This window comes from Juglans regia, chromosome 8, assembly GCF_001411555.2.
Source record: "Juglans regia cultivar Chandler chromosome 8, Walnut 2.0, whole genome shotgun sequence".
Classification (NCBI taxonomy): Eukaryota; Viridiplantae; Streptophyta; class Magnoliopsida; order Fagales; family Juglandaceae; genus Juglans; species Juglans regia.
Window position 1 is genome coordinate 27736990 of NC_049908.1, and position 20833 is coordinate 27757822.

General features: G+C 35.4%; 2 protein-coding genes and 1 pseudogene across 2 annotated transcripts; all 3 read right to left on the reverse strand.

Moving 5' to 3' along the window:
• Positions 1–781: 781 nt before the first annotated feature.
• On the reverse strand, positions 782–8656 carry LOC109021386 (annotated as a pseudogene).
• Positions 8657–10422: 1766 nt separating this feature from the next.
• On the reverse strand, positions 10423–11979 carry LOC109021385 (peroxidase 5-like). The gene is made up of 2 exons (XM_019004007.2): positions 11649–11979; positions 10423–11442 (listed from the first exon to the last, which is right to left on the reverse strand). The coding sequence occupies exons 1-2, from the start codon at positions 11859–11861 to the stop codon at positions 10663–10665; spliced, it is 993 nt and encodes a 330-aa protein (XP_018859552.1). The 5' UTR covers positions 11862–11979; the 3' UTR covers positions 10423–10662.
• A 4359-nt stretch (positions 11980–16338) lies between these two features.
• On the reverse strand, positions 16339–20362 carry LOC109021384 (ATP-citrate synthase alpha chain protein 3-like). Its single transcript, XM_019004006.2, has 12 exons — positions 20119–20362; positions 19178–19354; positions 18931–19092; positions 18677–18757; positions 18280–18331; positions 17999–18113; positions 17805–17886; positions 17561–17656; positions 17299–17400; positions 17092–17208; positions 16894–17010; positions 16339–16721 (listed from the first exon to the last, which is right to left on the reverse strand). The coding sequence occupies exons 1-12, from the start codon at positions 20215–20217 to the stop codon at positions 16650–16652; spliced, it is 1272 nt and encodes a 423-aa protein (XP_018859551.1). The 5' UTR covers positions 20218–20362; the 3' UTR covers positions 16339–16649.
• Between the last annotated feature and the right edge of the window lie 471 nt (positions 20363–20833).

Consider the following 20833-nt stretch of genomic DNA (forward strand, 5'->3'; position numbering starts at 1 on the left):
TAAGGATATTATTGTAATTTTAAAAAAATTTAAAGACAAAATCGACTAAGCTTTTACATGGAGTCTCCAAATAGAGACTATACCTTGCATTGCTCTATGAAAAATACTATATATATATATATATATATATATTATATATATATATATATATATATATATGAAATGAATGACTTGTAAGCAAAGTAATTTACAAAGGATCGAGGTAACATCCACTCTTGCTAGTACTGCCTGGGAGCAACCAGGAAACCGCGTGACATATGGATGGATATTGGAAAGTTAGGCCGTCTTCCCATGACAATTGGTAGCATTTCTGCATGGAACCCATTGAAAATTACCATTTCAATTTACTTAAAAGGTCACCCCTCTGGTGAAGATCATATGCCTTGCAGAAGACAGCTTTAATTGCATGGCAGGCCAAAGGGCATGTATATATAAAAATGACCAAATCGTATCAAACTTGAAGCTGTCTTTGTTTGAACAGTTCCAGAAGTTGGCCGGCCTCCCTCCATTACTCATGTAGGGTTGTAAATGAATCATTCTGTTCGATAACTCACTCAATATACTCGTCCAGTTAAATTCGAATCGAACTCAACTCGTAAAAAAAAAAAGACTCGCTTGTGAAAGCAGATACTCACTCAATTAGTAAATGACACATATTCAACTAAAATCGACTCGACTCAACTAAAGCTAGTTAAGGTCCGCTCATTTATGCCCGATTCAACTCAATTAAAACTCATTCAATTTTGTCATTATAGATGCCATTGAACTTCATATATTTGATCTAGTTAACAAGCCTGCAATCCTTCCTGAGCTCACCCTGTCTTCCTGTGAGAATATCGATGTAACCCATTTTCACCATAGCTGCAGCAAACTTGTTGGCCCAAGCTGCATCATTCCTTGCATTGTTCCTCACAATATTTTTCGTTGAAGAGCTACTAAAAAGAGTTTGGTCAGATGACAACAAGCCTTGGTGGTTCTTCAAATCTTTGTAGTACTTGTCATCTAGCTTGTTTGGTGTGAGAACATCAAGTGGCAACCGTTGGATCACATCCACCTCTGGAATTTGATGGTGGGGGACACTTTGCTTTTAAGCTTCTAGCAAATATGGGTCTATCGAGGGATCTAGTGGATGTGTTGCATTGAAAGAAAATAAGCGAGTTGAGAAGGAAGAACAATGTGAGACCCCAATAGAATGTGCCCCGGAAAGTGCCACCATTTCATCCAAACTAAGGCCTTTTCTTTCAAAATTTTCTTGTAGTTCCTTGGCATTAAAGGAAGGTGATGGGAGGTTCACGTCAGGCTCATCCTTCAAAGATACTCTGCCATCACGACATCCTAATGGCACCGCATAATTTATACCACCAACTTTAAAGGAACTGTCACAAGCAGTAATGGCTAGAATGTTTGCACACGACACAGCTTTTTTTTTTTTTTTTAATGTAGGACGCGACCTCTGAGCTTTATTGAAGAAAAAAACTCACTTATGGCGGAGGAAAATTGTAGTTACAAGGAACTACATATTGCTGTAAATTACATTTCCATGAAAAGCAACAGTGATACATTTCCAGAACTATCAACTTTCTGGAGCCAAGAGAATATCGGGGGTATGCCAAGGTCCTTCCTCATCCCATGTTCCAAGCCACCCAACCATAAAAACTACACCCTCGTAGCAGGTAAGCCTTCTTTATCAATTCGCAAGAGGCTCCTAATCTGTGATGGAATAGAAAATGATTCGGTCCACAAGCCTGAAAAACCATCAGCCCCCAACTTTGCCAAACCATCCACCACAACATTCCCTTCTCTGAAAACATGTTTTATCTTGTGTGAAAAACCAGCAAGCAACACAACAATCTTCTCCCAAAACTCTTGTAATTTCCAAATGCCACAGCTACCATTACGTAACCATTTAATTAGAATAGCAGAGTCACATTCAATTTCTACACCCCTCAAGCCCAACTAGGCAGAATGCCGTAAACCATATAACAATGCCATTAATTTAGCATTGTTATTCGTACCGGGCTCTAGTCTTTCAGCATAAGCAAGAATGAGTTCACACTTATCATTTCTTATAATACCTCATGCACCTGAAAAACCAGGATTACCTTTACTACATCCATCTGAGTTAAGCACACCACCCAAAAATTGGTTTCTGCCACACAACCAATCTCGGCTTCCTCTTAACATTAGAATTTATGGTCAAACCTAAATCTTCCACAATACTTTCATCATCAGCATGTCATTCCTTTACAACCTTGATTTTAAGACCCACCCACGAAATCCAATAAAGGATTTTCCTCCAGACTGACTCTATATTTTCAACCCTTCCGGCCATGCGAACTGTACAACGCCATAACCATAATTGCCAAGTAATAATGGAAGGAATTAAGCCAAACAACATACCTCTTATATTGGATCTCCTTGCCCTTCGAAACCAAAGCTCAATTTTTTGCCTCCAACTTCCATTTCGATCAGACCTCAGCCCCAACCTCCCAGATATTCTTTTCCAGATTGTAGAGGCCATTTCACCTTCTGCCCAGACATGGTTCTGGTCTTCATATGCCCCTCTTGAGCAGCACACACATTTGGAGACAATAGGCACACCAATACTCTTAAGCTTGTCATCAACCGGTAATCCCTTATGTATGGCTTGCCACATAGTAGTAGAGATTTTCTTTGGAAGAGCTGGATGTCAAACCCACTTCATCCAAGGTACCTCCGGGACCTTTTCTCTAATACACTCCCAAGCGCTACTCACTGAGAAGGACCCGTTTTTTTACCCTTCCCAAAAAATTTTGTCAAGACCCTGCTTGCAGTTGCTGAGCTTGGCTAAAACTTCCAAAGTTGCCTCACGACCAATAAGAGAAATTAGCAACTCTTCATTCCAACCAGTTTCTGATTTATCCTCTTGTAAGGTTAACTTTGGAGAGACAATATTTCTCTATTCAAACCCAACGGCTCCAATTCAAACCATTTGTCCCACCAAAAGGAAACCTTTCTATCTTTTACCTTCCATCTTGACTGCTTTAAAACCACTGGCACACAGTTCATCACCATTCTCCAAAACCTTGTTACTTTACTCGGATCCACCAAGGATATATGAGAATTTTTAATATACTTAGCATGGAAGAATGAAGCCCACAAAGAATTTTACGCAATAATTTTCCACGCGAATTTCAAATGCGAAGCTTTTTGGACATCTTGAAGCTTCTGTAACCCAACTCCACCTTCCCTTGCCGGTCTACAAATTTTTTCCCAAGCAATCCATTTTTTTTTTGGTCTGCCATTTTCTATACCCCAAAAGAAAGTGTTGAAACTTTTATTAACAGCATCTAAAAATGCTTTAGGGACTTGTATAACAGATAAAAGATGAACTGGAATATTAGATAGAACATTAGCATCCACATTGGTCTATGCATATGTATATATATAAAGTCAATTTGCATATTATAACCCTAAAATCATTTACATTGGTTTATACATATCCAAATATTTAGCCAGCTATGAAGAGTGCTTATCTAAATTTGGATAACTACTATTCACTCTACAAAATATATTTTAATCATTATTTCTCTCTCCTCCCACTCTCTCTCTCTCACAACCCATTCATTTTCTCCCTCCTTCAACAACACAATAAACATTCACCTGCACATTCATTTTATTATTATAATATATTATAATTTTTTTTCATTTTATTATATTTTTAATATCATCTATAAAAAATTATATTTTTTATTATTGCATTTGTATTATTAATGTCAAATGTATGTAATGGATGCTAATTGCAAAATACATATAAAAAAATTGAATTTTCAAAAAAATTAATAATAACAAAGTAATAATATTTTATTATTATTTTATCTCAAATATGCATAAGTCAATGTGAGGATTTTACTTGAATGGCAAAGTGGTTATGAGAAAGAGGTGATTTTGCATATGCATATGTATAGACCAATGCTAATGCTCGTAACAATACTCTAGCTCCCTTAAACAACAACCAAGCTTTCCAACTTTCAATTTTCCCTATTACCTTCCTCAACAATTCTTCCAAGTGCCTTGTAAGCAATCTACCTCTAATGATGGGGACCTTTAAATATTTAAAGGGGAGGTTTCCTCGAACAAAACCTATAATCCGATGGCTTGACCTTCTTCTAGCAGCCTGAATCTTATCAGAGAAGTAAATAGCAGTTTTTTTTTTTACTCACAACCTATCATGTCCACGCTTCATACGTCTTCAGGCACTCCATAACAGCCTTTACGGATTTTTTTCCACCATTAGCGAAAATCACCACGTCATCAGCATATAAAATATGAGAGATTAAAGGAGCTCCTTTTGGGTGGGAGAAGCTACCAATAGTTCCTTTTTCATATTTTTCCTTCAGCAATCTAGTGAGTAACTCTTCTACTAAAATAAAAAGATATGGCGATAAAGGGTCATCTTGCCGAAGACCCCTACCTCCTTTATAGAAACCCTTAACAGTACCATTCATCACTATCGAGTACCAAACTGAGGTGACACATTGTCCTACCAAATTGCAAACATCATGAGAAAAACCAAAAGCCTCAAAATATTAAGTATGAATTCCCAGTTCATGCTATCATATACTTTGGCAAAATCCACCTTACTCAAAACATTTCCTCATCTCACCTGTTTGTTTAAGCTAAGCATTAGTTCCAGTGTTAGGCTCACATTTTCCAAGATACTTCATCCCGGTAAGAACGCCCCTTGTTCCCTAGAGACAAGCCGAGACATCAAAGGGGTAAACCATTTCACTAACAGCTTAGAACAGACCTTGTAAATTACTAAACATAGGCTAATTGGTCTGAAGTTTTCAAACCCAGATGAATTGGGCACTTTCGGAATGAGAACTACATAAGACGTAGTATAAAATCTAGGCAACACAGCACCTCTAAAGAAATCCCAAACTGCATCCACTATATCTGTCATCACGATCTCCCAACATTCTTTGAAAAAACTCGAGCCAAAACCGTCTAGTCTGGGACTACTTTCAACTGGAATTGAGAACATAACCTCTTTAATATCTTGGATTGAAGGAAACTCACACATTTTCTCATTCTCGACCTCTGTAATGTCTTTGTTAATCCAAAGGGATAAGTCTGGGCGATCAGCAATTGGACGAGTTTCTAGGAAGTTTTAGAAAAACTCAACCGCTTCCTCATGCACTGCTTCTGGCGAGGAGAATTTCCAACTATCCCTCAACCGCATTCAACCCACAAAATTAGAATCTCGCCTAGCCAAAGCACAATAGAAGCTCATACTTACCTCACCCTTCTCAGCCCAATTTTGTTTAGTAATATGCGCCAGCCTCTCTTCTTCCTTTCGAAGCCACACATCGAGTTCTGTTTTTGTCGCTAGTAAAGCAACCACATCCTCCTCTGTATTTTTACTTTGAAGATTCTGATCAAGTGCTTAAATCTCCTGCTCTAACCTACTTATATGATTGTGTCTCCATCTTAAAATCTGTTTATTCCATATCCTTAAAGCCCCCCTCAGTTTCTTTAATTTCCCCGCCAATTTCCATAGCCCACTCCCATCAACCTGCTCTTCCTAGACTTGCTTCACACACCTTTGAAAATCTTCATGCAGGCTCCACATTTGTTGAAACCGAAAGTAAGATGGTCCATAGCGTTCAAAAGGCTTTTCCATCCATACCACCATAGGTGCATGATCCAAGGAGGTTCGAGATAAATATTTCATTCAAGCACTAGGGAAACAATCAAAACACGTAGTATTTACCAGAGTTCTATCCAAGCGAGACCAGCTTCTAGTCCAATCTCCATGCCCATTACACCAAGACATAGGCCCTCCCATGAAAGACATCTCTTGTAAAAAATTAACATCAATGAAAGAGTTAAACTCCCCCATAGCCACCGTCGATCTTGCTCTTCCGCCTCTATGCTCTGTATCCATCCTAATAACGTTAAAATCCCCAACGACAACCCATGCAACATTATCCGTAACCACATCTGAAAGATCATTCCAAAGTTTCCTTCGCTCATGTACCGTACATTTAGCATATACAAGGGAGATCAAAACACGCTTATCATTTTCCCTCATTGAAACAGTTGTGTTGCTCCAACTTCGCCACCATAACGAGTTGAATTTCATTATCCCATAACAGCCACAATTTCCCTCCCTCTACACTATTAGAAGTACCATCCTTCAAATGTAACTCGTGCACAAGCTTTGGCAGCCTATCATCTGAGCTAAAAGGTTCCACTAGGAAGACTAACTTCAGCTTAAACATTCACATCAGCTTTTTAAGCCTCTATTTCGAGGACCTCAGTCTTCGGATGTTCCAAAACATATAGTTGCACTTCATAAATTAAGGCCAGAGGGTTTGCTAGGAACCCGAGTAGAACTTTAAGATTTAATAAATTTCTTGTGTTGACCGTTATTCTCAGAATCCGAAGGCCAATCTTTCATTTTTTTTTTCTTATTTGCTTTTCCACTTTGAGCTTCAGATTCCGAAACAGAACCAGAAGCCCCATCTCTGCCATCATCTTCTCAAACATCATCATCCTCCTCGCTACTTTCATTTACTCCTTCCTGGTGTGATTCAACCACATCCCCAAATAGAGGCCCAACTAATGTCTCAAAGTTTCCCACCACATTCCAAGCACATTCCTCAACCCGTACCTCCTCTGCCAATTTTATTCCTACACTAGTTAAAATCACGGTTGAATGCTATACAAAATTATCCTCAACAACATTCCCAACAATTTGTTCTTTACCTTCCGACAAGGCTGCTTCAGTTCCCTCAAGGATATCTCCCAGAGATTGTGGAACATCAAGCTGTATCCCCTGGCCTATAGCACTGTAAGTATTTTCTTAAAAAACTTTCGTGATTTAAATGTATTTTTGCACTAACTCATTTTTACTGTGATTTGGCTGGTTGTGCCGAACTGAATCCGATGAGTAAGGGGGTCGGATGGTTTGGAGCATGAAGTTGTTTGTGTGACTGGTCTATGTTGTGATCTGTTGGCTGTTGGATATTGTGTCGTATCATGTACATTGCATATTTGCACACATGTTCATGCTTGTAAATGAAAACTGGGTTTTCGCATGATTGCATACATGTTCATGTGTATTTTTGAAAACTGGGTTTTCATGTGAAATGGTTTTCGGTGCGTGTATATCACGACTCCAAGCCGAGATAGGGTATTATCTCGATGGAGCTCATCTGGTCACTCGGGAGCGGAATATACTGAGTGACGTCTCATGAGTTGTCGCTGGGTGACAACGGGATCGGACAGGATGGTAACACTCTCGTGCCGACTCTGTGGCCTCTCTGCTAGCGGGGGCTAGAGGATGCTTGGACACGAACGCGCTAGGCGCGGAACTGGGCATCGCTCATTATGAAGTCACTCGCACGGTCGTTACCCGTGGTGTGACGAAGGGAGACAGGGTGTACGGATAATCCCTAGGGGAGATCATGGTGCATACGGTTAAAATGGATTATTTGTTTTGGGCCATTTTTTGGAAAAATGGTGGATTATTGATTTGGGTCATTTCTAGGAAAATCGCGGGAAAATATTTTGGGCCAAAAATGGGATTTTGGCGTGCGTTGGAAAATATTCGTTTTCAGGAAAAATGTTGTTTTGGTTCTAATACATATTCCATCATATGCATGCATAATTGTTGGTTGCATTAATGCATTTTTATTCTTGAGGGTTGTTTGGATTATTACTTACCTGCGGTACCGTTTTATGGTAACGCAGATTTTGATGCAGATGATGATGAGGGTGAGTCTGAGGATTCAGCTCTGCTGGAGGAGTGATATGGGATCACTCGTTTATATATTTGGGCTTTGTATTATATTTTTCGGGATAACTGTATAACTCTTTTTAAAATGATTTACTTATGTAAATTTGTATTAAACAATTATAGTACCTAGTTGACTTACTTAAACTATCTCGCATTATTCATTGTACACTGTTGCATGTACACACACTTGACACTATCATTGGGATGCGTGACTGTGTTGTCATCATCCAGGCATCTCGATTCCTGAATTTCAGTACATGGGGGTCGGGGGCGCCACAAATGCTGAGGGGCCTGGAGGGCCCCCAGCGTCAGCCATTGCGAGCAGAGGTAGCAACCCTAGCAGTGACAATTTTTTCGCATGCCACGTCACCCTATAACTATTTGAATAAAACAACCACACAACATGGTTTGAGGGAATTGAGATTCAATTTCCGACTTTGCCTCATAAATCACTTCAAAGCCTCGCAAGCTTGGATTGTTGGCTCCATTTTCTTTCTCTGCTGGATTTCAAGGTGTTGAATCTAGTAGAACGGAGGCATCACAGCCCTAAAATATTTAACGTGAATGAAATAATATAAGGGGATATTACAATATGGTTATGCTTTTAAAATATATGAGATTCAGTACTTTGCGAAAAGAAGAAACAAACATACCCTAACAAAACAGTCATGGAAATGCATTATAACGAGGCCTGTAGCTATGCAAGGATTTCTTGACATGGCTTTGTTCACAGCATTCCTCACAATTACTTCAGCAGTAGGACAACTTGTCCTATAAAAGCCCACTTTGAGGGATGCCAATGAGACTAAGGGAGGCCATAGTAGACATAGTAAGAAAGAAAATCAAGCAAAAGTAGTATAGGGTTGACATATTCACCGTGCAGCCAAAGGACCTCATCTTTTTGAGAGACAATATTAAAGGGCAACAAACAAGGGAATATATTGGAACAAAGCAAGAATGTTACAGAGAAAGAGACGGTGAAATGAAGTCATCACAAGAAAAATGGGTATTTGTGGCCTTTTTTGCGACGAATATGATTATTTGTGACGAAAATAGACTCATTTTAATTAAAAATAATCGTTTTACTGAAAATTATTAGTCGCAAATAAGCAATTTTGTTGTAATGAGTGGCTAAGATATTGGATGGAAGAGTTGATACTATATGTATTTATAGGCAGAGAAAAGGTGAAGATGGAGATTGATGATGATATTGCTATGGGCGGCTGTAGTACTTTGTAAACCATGCAAAACGTGTTATCATACAGCCGCTGCAAATAATCAAGCAGAGAAGCTTGAAGCTGTCTCAGTTTGAACAATTCCATAGTGATAGAGAAGCTTGAAGCCGTCTGAAGTTTGAACACTTCCATATATTATTCCCTGATCGGCAATTCCCAGGTCCCTTGGCCACCTAATTCCCTGATTTGAATTAATTCTGATCTGTTTATATTCTCCATTTGGCAAAACACGTATTCATCGATCGCTTATTGTTTGACTTTCAAATATGTCCAAAAAGCCTCGTTATCAAATTCTAGTACTATTTATATTTTTAAAGAGAAATAATATTTGTGATTTTCACTTATGCAAGTTCCGAGTATTATTTTTGAAAAAAAAAATAGATAAATTTGAAATTTTTGTAAAAAAAATATTTTTTTAATAATAAATTTTAATTGTTTTAAAGAAATTCTGCAAGACTTGCACACTCTAATATTATATTTAGCATTAGTCATTTCTGAAATTCAAAATTAATATGTGGAATATTTTTTATTTAAAATTCAAGTATATTTTAATCAATTACATCAGTAGAATACTTAAGAATTACACAAAAATATTTGTATATAACAAAACTCAATTACTCATTATTAAACTGGAAACTTATACCCCAACTTACTTTGCCACATTGTTTTTTTTTTTTTTTGAGCTCAATGATGATCAGATATTAAACAAGGGTATAAATGATCAAACTTCAATAGTTCTTATAAGAAGGTCAATTAGTGTCAATTTTAATAGATTAGAATTGCAAATAAAGAAAATGACAATAACTTGCAATTGCAAAATATATATTTTTATATAATCGTTATCAAAACTACTCTTAATTAAAAGTGTTGGCGCTAATCATTTTCAAGACAACTTTCAATCACTCTTAATTAAAAGATTTTCCTATGGATTATCTTTGGTCTGTGGACTGGACCATGCATGCACGTACATATATAACACTTCATTGAACTAGGTTGAGGGAAAGCAATCGATTGAAATATGCAGGATCACTAGTCCTTGCAAACGGGGGCCAAAACAAACATCATGTTAAGGTTGTGTTTAGGTAGTGAGATTATCTAAAATATTCTGTAAATAATAGTAAAAAAATAATAATAAAATATTAAATAGTAATAAAAAATAATAATAAATAATAATAAAATAATAAACAGTAGTACAGAATATACTCATAATACTCTAGCTAGTACCACCTATCTCAACTCACATCAACTCATCTCATCAACTTCATCATTATAACTTTTTTAAATTTCCACACAAAATATAATAAACAATTCAATATTTTCAAATCCAAAAATAATTTTATTAAACTCTCATACAAAATATAATAAATAATTCAATTTTTTTAAATCTTAAAACGATAATAATATTCTAAAAATATTTTATTTTATTATTCATCAACTATCTCAATTCTTCTCAACACATCTCTAAATCCAAATGACATCATACTCATATAAAGATATATATATCACTCTACTTTTTAGATCAACAGAACTTTCTTTAGGATTATTGGGTTTTAAACTTCAAAAGAATAGATTTACACTTGCATAACATTGAAGGATGAATGTAGAGTACAAAGCATACAGGAAAGAAAAGCCCCAAATAATTTAGTTAACAACCCTACAGTTCTTCCTGATCTCACCCTGGCTTCCTGTGAGAACATCAATAGAACCCATTTTTACCATGGCTGCAGTAAACTTGTAAGCCCATGCTGCACCATGCCTTGCATTGTTCTTCACAATACCCGCAGTGGAAGTGCTGCTCAGAAGAGTTTGATCCGACGTCAATATGCCCCTGCGGTTCTTCAAATCTGTGTAGTATTTATTATCAAGCCTGTTTGGCGTAAGAACATCGAGTGGCACGGTTGGATCATTGACATTTCCAGCATTTTGAGGTGGTCGGGGACACTTTCTTTTCAGATTTCTAGCAAATATGGGGTCCATTGAAGGGTCTTGTGGATGTGTTGCATTGAAAGAGTATAAACGAGTTGAAAAGGACGAACAATGAGACACGCCTATAGAATGTGCCCCAGAAAGTGTCACCATTTCATCAAGACTCAGGCCTTTTCTTGCAAAATTTTCTTGGAGTTGCATGGCATTGGAAGAAGGTGACGGCAGGTTTTGGGAAGGCTCGTCGCTAACTGATACCCTGCCATCGCGTCGTCCTGATGGCACTTTATAACTTATGCCTCCAACTTTGTAGGCGCTGTCACGGGCAGCAAATGCTAGAACGTCTGCGCATGAGACAGTTTGTGGGCATTGAGCTTCAAGTTCAGCCTTTGCTTCATCGATCACTTCGAAGCCTCTTAAGCTTGGATTGTTGGCTGGATGTTCCTTCTCTGATGGATTCCCAGGGGTTGAATCAAGTAGAACGGAGCCGTCACAACCCTGTAATAATTGATAGGTGATCAGTGAATATGATTAACATTAGTAGTACTTAAGACATCTATTGCCATAAATTCCTTCTACAAATGCTGTTTGACTCAATTTGTCTCTTGAAGATGAATTTGCGAAACGTGCAACGTGCATAAGAAGTTTAACACCACAGAAAAAGGAGCCTAATTAACAAAGTTAATGGGTTGCAAAGAGCATACCCTGACGAAACAGTCGTGAAAATGCATTCTGATGAGGCCAGCAGCTATGCCAGGGTTCTGTGACACGGCTTTGTTTACTGCTTTTCTCACAATTGACTCTGCAGAATAACAAGTTGAATGATAGAAACCCACTTTGAGCGATGCCAATGATACTGAGACCATAGTAGACATGATGGTTAGAAAGAAAACCATGAAAATCTTGATGGTTGCCATATTTACTTTGCAACCCAAAAGCCTCTTTATTGTAATGATCAGAGAATGAAAGAGTCACAGAACTGTGAAAGAGAATGGAGTAAACTATGAGCAGCAAGAATAATGATAAGGGGATGATGGAGATGGAGGGAATGGTTGAGCCATTTATAGAGAAAAAGGAGAGTACAGCTTGAGGCTGACGGTTTTACTTTGTAAACCAAAGCGTGTATTGCGTAGCAGAGAAGCTTGAAGCTGTCCAAGTTTGAGCAGTTCAAAGCTAGGTATATAAGAGGAAACCTTCTTCACTGGCTCACTCTCCCACGTACAGTTTCTTATTTTATATATATATATATATATATTATTATATATATTATTATATATGCTTGATCTTCTATATATTATTGTATACATATATAAGCTATTCATTCTGAGTGGGTGGTATTGCATATCTTCTTTGACTTGCAAAATTTGTTAACTGACAACGAGGATGGATAACGTTCAGGATGAAAATTCTAAAATACGAAACAATATTATACATAGTTTTAAATTTGGGGAAATTTCTTAATGGTGCATGCAGTAGTTCTAGCTTTTCCTGATCTCCCCTTTCCCCAGGGTCGATCGGGAGAAATATTTGAAGTCTTTTCAAAAAATTATTTAATTTCTGTCAATTTATCAGTCAAGTTTTTACTCGTGTCCGACTAGTCGGTCGAGACCTCTAACTGAAATTAAATTGGTTTTATATGATCTATCTTATAATTTTGCAACACGCGAGTTGATCAGTGAGTTTCTTCAATATTTTTATCTCCATTTTTTATCAGCTAGATAGGGTTCTTGTATGTGTCTTATAATGACGTTTAAACCAGATATATTAATGAAAGTTTGGTAAGACATGGTACGTAGGGCCGCTATTATATACATATATATATATATATATATATAAATGAATGACTTGTAAGCAAAGTAATTTACAAAGGATCGAGCTGGTAACATCCACTCATGCCAGTACTGCCTGGGAACAACCAGGAAACCGCGTGACATATGCATGGATGGATATTGGAAAGTTAGGCCGTCTTCCCATGACAATTGGTAGCATTTCTGCATCGGAACCCATTGAAAATTACTATTTCAATTTACTTAAGAAGTCACCCCTCTGGTGAAGATCGTATGCCTTGCAGAAGACAGCTTTAATTGCATGGCAGGCCAAAGGGCATGTATATATAATGACCAAATCGTATCAAACTTGAAGCTTTCTTTGTTTGAACAGTTCCAGAAGTTGGCCACCCTCCTTTCTTTTTGGGCTGTAAACGAAACAATCTGTTTGATAGCTCACTCAATACTTGTTCAGTTAAACTCAAATCAAATTCGACTCTTGAAAAAATAAAAACTCGCTAATGAAAGAAGATATCCACTCAATTAGTAAATGACATATATCCGACTAAAATCAACTTGACTCGACTAAAGCCCGCTCATTTATATCTGAGTCAACTTGTTAGCTCGATTTGATTAAAACTTATTAATATATTAATGTTAAATATATAAATACACATATGTTTGTGTGTGTATATATATATATTAGCTAATAATATAAGAATAACTCTTTTATAATTAAATATATTATATGTAACCTAATTATTTATTCCTAGTCACTTATGCCTATAAATTGAATATGTTTCATAACTATATATATTTTATAATTGTATAATAATTAGCCGATAAGATTTGATAATTTCATATGCTAGTATGTGAGAATCATATATGAATGCTATCATATTATGTGTACGTATTAATAATTTATATAGACATATAATATATTGTTATTATTGATAAATATCAACTAATTACATATTAATTATTTATAAATTTTTAAAATCTTATAATTTAATAAATTTTCTACTTGTTAGTTGTATAAATTTAATATTAAATTTTTTTTTTTATTTATATAATTTATTAATTATTAAATATTATTAAATAAATAAATACATAAACAACTCAAGCCTAACTCGAGATCGAGTAATTAGGACTTTAACTTACCAAGCCGAAGTCGAACAAAATTATTTTTATTTTTTTTAGATTCGTCGATGGCAAAATCAGGAAAAACTGCATTAATATGCCATTTGAGAAAGGTGAGTACAAATACTAGATTTCAGACTTTTAAAGGTTTTAAATGGTCATGGTGTATGAAAAGTCAACACTTGCCACACGGTTCTCAATCAGTCCATACACAACCTTTCAAACTTTCATATATTATATTTTTTTAAAAATTTTAATATTTTTTAATATTTTTTTTAAAATTTTTTTGAGTTTATTATTTTTAAAATAATTTAATTTTTCTATTTATTATTTATATACTAAATATTTAATAAAAAATAATAATAATAATTAAAAAATATGTGATATATAAAGATTGTATAAATAGTAAAAAGTTACGTAGATTTTTTCATAAATAGGTTCGGTACTGTATAAATAAATGTATTGTAATTACCAATCAAACAAAAATGGTAGGCGTTGAGATTGCAGAACGATCTCCAAGTTTAAAAAGTAAAGGTTACACTTTGTTATCTCAAATTTTTACTTAATTTTTAATATTTTCAATCCTCCCATTTCGTAAACCAATAACGTTTAATCTCATGGAAATTTATTGTACATTCTGCTTATGTGCATAATATTTATTATAAAGATATAATTTTTATCTAATTTATTATCATTGACTATATAAAATATAAAATAATATATATTATCAATTAATAATAAATTATAAATTATTAAATAATTTTTTTTATTAATTTATATATGGTTAATGAATATCAAATAATTTTATTGCATACATAGATTATTCATATTTGCTTGCAACTTAGGTTAATGATTAATGATTTATTATTAATTGATAGCAAATATTATGTTATATTGTCAATGATAATAAATTAGATGAAAATTATATTTTTATAGTAAATTTTTGTTAGATTTGACGCTGCTAGTAAACAGAATGAGGGATTGAGAAGTTTTGAAAGTTCAAGGGTCAACACATTGTGAATTGAGTGAAAGTTCAATAGGACAAAGTGTAATTAACCGAAAAAATAATGATACTAATGTGACTTAGTTTTATTAAAATGTGCAGTCCAAAGTGGGCACGTGAAATCCACATGCCACCGCTAAGGATGCTTTTCTGCCACCACGCTCGGTTTTTCTAGGTCTAGGATCACCAATTACTTCAGACTTGATTGACCGCTATACTCCCAGGGTAGTGCGTGGCTCTCACGCACCATCATAGTCACTTTGTTTTTCTTTTTTACTTCAAAGGTTGAAAATACGGTTATATGTCTTTCCAAAATATAATTCGTTTTTTCTCATGTATCTTTAATTTCTATTATATCTTTTGTTTTAGGAAAATAAAAACAAAAAACACACAGTCTCTTGGACTTTTGTCCATATAATGTGTCCTATACTCCGTCTTAGATAGAGTATGAAATTTATAAATTCTATCTTGGACAGAGTTGTACTGTCTCTCAAACGTTGGTCTGTAGAGGTTTGCAGCATGGATTAGGTCATATCAGTCACAATTGTGTATTGGAGAGCTATTAATATTGTAATTGGTTTGTTATATATGTTTCAGGTGAAAATTATAATGTCCGTTATTAATAAATACAATATATTTTATCAAAAAAAATTATATAATAATATTAAAATAGAATTATATTATTTATCATTTTCTTTTAAGACATGTTTTTTGGGGCCTCAAATAATCAAATTACCATCACTTGTATTATTGCCTTTTAAGACTTGAAATTGTGATAAATTAACAGGTTTTCTGTATGTGACGGAGTTCTTATCAAACTAAGCACATAAGGTTAACGGAAAAGGCCACGTTTTTTTTTTTTTTTATAAAGAGCAGGAAGTGTATGTCCAATAATAACCCATCCCAAATTTATTAATAATACACTCACTTATGACAAAGTAATACCATGGTGACAAGAAATGACCTTGGGAAAACCCATCAAGCCAACAACTAAGACTAACAAATCTAGGACAAACTTATTTATTGACTATTAAACAATAACACAAAAACCAGAATAAAAACTAAACTCTTAAAGATGGAAGACCTAAGAAATCTAAACGGAGCAAATCCCGAAAAGTCCACGGAAAAACACAATTATTAGAAAAAGCCCGCCTAAGGCGCCTTCCTTGACTAACCAATCCGCCACCATATTATCCTCACGAAACATATGTTGAAACCGATAATGAAGAGAACGAAAAGGCCACTTGTCTTTAAGAAAAAGCAGTAAAAACATCGAAGAGATTGACTTACATCCTGTTAAAAATTTATTAAATACATGAACAAAATTGAAAAATTGATTAAAAAAAACAAAATCCACTTATTTTTTCATTTAAAGCGATTATGTCCGTTCATTTTTCAAACAAGTGAAATTTTAGGAGGAAGTAAGAGTTTTTTGGTGCAATAATGACAAGCATACAACAGAAAAAAATTAAGATTGCCACTACGTAAATGACAATTACGATGGCAGATGTAGGTTTTCATTGACTTCAGTTAAGGGAAAGCAATCGATTGGATCTTTCTTTGCACACTGGGGTTTTCGATAAGGGTCAAAACAACAATGTCATGCTAACTCGAAGTTAAGTTAAGAAGAGAGAAGAAAAAGCAAAACAAGACAAAAACTGCTGTTTTTAGAGTTTACAACAATCCGATCCAACTCTATCTCTGCCAGCCCGATGCTGATCATTCATCACATCACACCCCTCGCACCAAATTATTTTGCAACTCACGCTGACGGATGAGCAAAAATAATTGTCAAACTATGCCGCAGACATTATGCAATCAATTGCCTGTTTGCAGATTCCGGTCATGGTTGCCTCTGGCCCGAAAACCTACGTGAAAAATAAAAAATTAAAAAATCAATACAGTTCATCCACCAAGAACCATAGAGGTTTTCCCTATTTCAATCCAGGCAGAATTGGTCTGAAATTATCTATAGCATCGCTGCAACTTTTGATTTTTTACACAAGGTTTCCATAAAATAGTCATTAACTCATTGCATACCTCAATGGGTATGCCAAGTTCCTCTCCCAAAGTGCGCATCTTTGCCAAACCAGTTTGATAGTTTGGACCACCTCTTCGAACATAGATGTTCATTCTTGCTGCTTTTAATTTGGATTCCTGTCGCACAGCGACACAGAATAGAGAATTAATTGGTGAGAAAACAACATTAAGCGCTTTGTATAAATTCAACTAGAACACCTTTTCTTTAAGAGCTCGAATTATGCCATTGAAAGTAGCAGCAACATCAGTGAAGTTAGCAATACCCCCTCCAATAAGAAGGGCTCTCTTACGACCATCGGGGTCTGCAGTAGCACACTGCAAGACCATTAAGAATACATCGATTCAGAACAAATGAAGACATGAAGAGCAGTTGAAGTTCTGAAATAAACAAAAATATTTTCTTACGTCAATAACAACTCTGGCATATTGCAACACCTCTTCCTCATTTGGGGCTCCACTATACTCTGCATAGTTACCAAGCTCCTGTGCATATCCCAAATCTCCAACCTAGTTGAACACGAGGAAAAAGTAAGTCACAGAAGAAGCAAGCATCCCGCAGTCCTTGGTAAAGGGTGCTGCATAACTAAAACTTTCAGCAAAGATGTGGTTATGATGTGATTCATGAGAATGGCAGATGCACTATAGAGAATGATATTGGGTTTCTTACAGTGTCGGCATATATAACACTTGCACCACCTCCAGCTACCATTGTCCAGATGCGTCCTTTTGGATTCAACACTGTGAATTTCAAAGATGCACTTGTCTGCAACGTCAACAGAAGAATATGACTTAAGTTGTTTTATTTTATACTGTTGAATAGCAGATTCCAGATTCCATGATTGAACTCAATATCAAGCCTAAAAGACTTGATGAATAGGAAATATAAATAAGAGATACAAAAATGCAATTACCTTTTCATCCAGTGAATGAACGAAGCTTTCTGTAGGACTCATGACTCTCCCAAAAGGCAGAGGAAACTCAATGTTACCCCACCTGAATGGACAAAATATATCCATGAGACAACACATTCTTCCAAATGCATTTAGTGTGCAGTTCTGATGTCAATTAAGCAAGCCTCCAAAAATAGACATAAAGAAATGTATACTTCTTGAAGTTCTTAAATGCAGCAGTGTCATCCAATTCACCCCTCATATCCAAGGGATATGGCTCCCCATTCACCAATGTGAATGGATTCATCTCGAGGAAACTGAAGTCAAGATCTATGAGAAGAAAATAAAAATGTTAGAATTTAACAACAGCAGCATTAAGAAGATATCCCAGTCAAAGAAAAGTGATGACCAAAAGCTTGAATAAAAAAGGACAAATCTTCTCTTTCTTGACAATGAAGCAAAGCACAAGCAGTTTCAGTCTTTAGACATTGCATACCTTCAAATACATTAAACACACCGGTTACAAAGTCGGTAATTTTTCCCCGAACCTAAGTGAAATAGAAGTAGAATCAGCACATGCCAGATATATTCCAATACCAAAAAAGAATGAAACCAATAATAAATAAGCAGGAAACTGAAAAATTTTGAGCCTGAGAAATTTGAAAATGAGGAAGAGTAAATAGCATCAAGGGCATTAAATTCAACAAGCAGACACGGGAAAGCTATCAACTGGTCAACTTGGTCTACCCTATAAATCAGTGCATTGGAAGTACAACAGCGTAATGACGTCTGATTACACATCGTTCAATGTATCAGCCTTTGCAAAAAGTTATAGAAGCCATCCCAATTGGAAAATAAACAAAATAAAACATAAAATAATAGCATAAACTCACCTCCAAGGGTAGTGTAGCAATCAATGGAGCACAGGCCTCCAATGTCAAAGTCTTCTCACTTGGAAGGTATATGGTCTTAACCTGTATAAATCAAATTCATGACAAACTTTAAGATACAAACACTCCAACCACAGATCTACAATGAATAATAATACCAGGAATCTATATATATATATATATATATATATATATATATAGAGAGAGAGAGAGAGAGAGAGAGAGAGAGAGAGTATCAATGAACTGTATGGCCGTACTTTATCCCAGTTCTCTTCAATTTCAATACCCCCACATTCTGAAAAGCTAATGGTGCATCCAAGCCGTTCAGAGACTATCGAAAGATAATACTCTTGGTCATGGGGAACAAATGGCTCAACAATGAACGTAGTTATTGGTGCCTTGCAACCACCCATTTCAACCTAAAAAGGATCCAATACCCACATCACCAAAGTGAAAGTTATACAAATCTAAAGAAGATTATAACAACTGTGTCTTGCACATTACCTGAACACCAAGGCGAGCTTTCACAAACTCAGCAACTTGAGCTAAATCCAAGTTCAGTGCCACCAAGCCACTCTTTCCACGCTTCCCAAACAACATGTCAGGCTTCACAACCAACCTAGTGGACGAAAGCCATGGCTCCGCGTTTGTTAACTCAGCAAAGTCCGTTGCCTCTGTCACCTAAGCCATAAAACTGTCATTTCTCACTCAACCTTTTAGCAAGATATATATTCTTCCTGCTCCTCTTTTTTCTTTTCCTTTTTTTGGTTTTATTAAAGACAGATTCACCATACACTTATTATAAAATACCAACTTTTTTGCAACCAACCAACATGCTTAATCAAAAATACTAAAAAAAAAAATTCTTTGAATTTTAAATTTTACATAAATTCCATCCATTCAAAACGAGTTATAAAAAGAGCTGTAAAAAGGTGGAATGTGTATCATTACTTGTCAATTTCAACCTGTATCGCTTAGCTTATACCTTTTTTGCTTTTTCTTTTTGCTTCTGCTTCTGAAGGGATCACAAGCAGGCACACTTTCATACGTGCACACACACAAACACGTATAAAATTTAATATTGTGAACAGAATACTAAGAACATTGCTTAGCATAAATTCTTCCGGAAGACACGCATATTCGTATATTTTGCATACTTAGTTACCGATCAAAAACATATTTCCATAACTTAGTCAGATTTACAGCTAAACCAATAAAAGGAACATCAAAAAACAAAATTTTAAAGAAGCTTCTGATGTCGTGAAAAAAGAATCAGAATTTTCAACTTAATTTTATGCATTTTAAATTAGGAATTCAAACAGTCCAAAGTTAATTGAAAATGTTTCCAATGCTAATAGCTAGAAAGAGAGGGGGAAAAGGAAACAGGAAAGGCAGTTCCGGAAGAATCTAGAAGCATCGGGATGGATGGAGGGTTGCGAGAGTACCTGGGCGGAATGGATCTGGAGGTCAATGTTGGCAAGGCGTTTGAGATGCTCCTTTAGGAGGCGCTTAGAGTCGTACTCTCTGATCTTCTTCCTCGCCATTCACAACGGATTTTACAACAACAACAACAAGCTCCTTTGGGATCAGACAGTGGAAGAATCTCGCGACAGTGAAGAAAATATACAGAGAGGCAGAGCAGTTGGGTGCGTGCGTGGTTAGTTGGCCTAAGGCCCTATACGATCCAATGAATTTTATAAGCATTTTCCATTTTATAAATACAAACCATTGACCATTCATCCTCGGAAATCTAATAAAATGTTAATAATATAAAAAAATATATAAAATTTCTTGACAGATTTTATTGATAAGAAATTCTTTGTTATTGGCGACACATATCTAATTTATTTTTTATTTTAATTTTTAATAGTTTTTAAAAGGTATTTCAAATTTACACTCTCTCTAATAATATAATAAATAAGGTTAATTACAGTTATAATCATTCATTTTTACAAATAATATACACAAAATTTATATTATATTTCTAATATAATATATCATCCAAATAAAATTTTGCTATATGGAATTTGAAATAAAAAACTATTTTATTCAAACTTTACAATTTAGAAGGGGATATATTTTTTGATCGAAATACATAGAATATTTATAATATAAGCTTTTAAATTTTATAATTTAGAGCGAGTTAAATAAAGTAGTATA

Excerpts from the sequence above, each read along its gene's own strand:
- LOC109021385 (XM_019004007.2), bottom strand. The coding sequence starts at position 11,861 with ATGGCAACCATCAAGATTTTCATGGTTTTCTTTCTAACCATCATGTCT. Across the intron at positions 11,443-11,648 it reads TTCACGACTGTTTCGTCAGG|GGTTGTGACGGCTCCGTTCT; the intron begins GTATGCTCTTTG and ends CAATTATTACAG.
- LOC109021384 (XM_019004006.2), bottom strand. The coding sequence starts at position 20,217 with ATGGCGAGGAAGAAGATCAGAGAGTACGACTCTAAGCGCCTCCTAAAG. Across the intron at positions 19,355-20,118 it reads TCCAGATCCATTCCGCCCAG|GTGACAGAGGCAACGGACTT; the intron begins GTACTCTCGCAA and ends TTTATGGCTTAG. Across the intron at positions 18,114-18,279 it reads TGTGTTTAATGTATTTGAAG|ATCTTGACTTCAGTTTCCTC; the intron begins GTATGCAATGTC and ends TTCTTCTCATAG.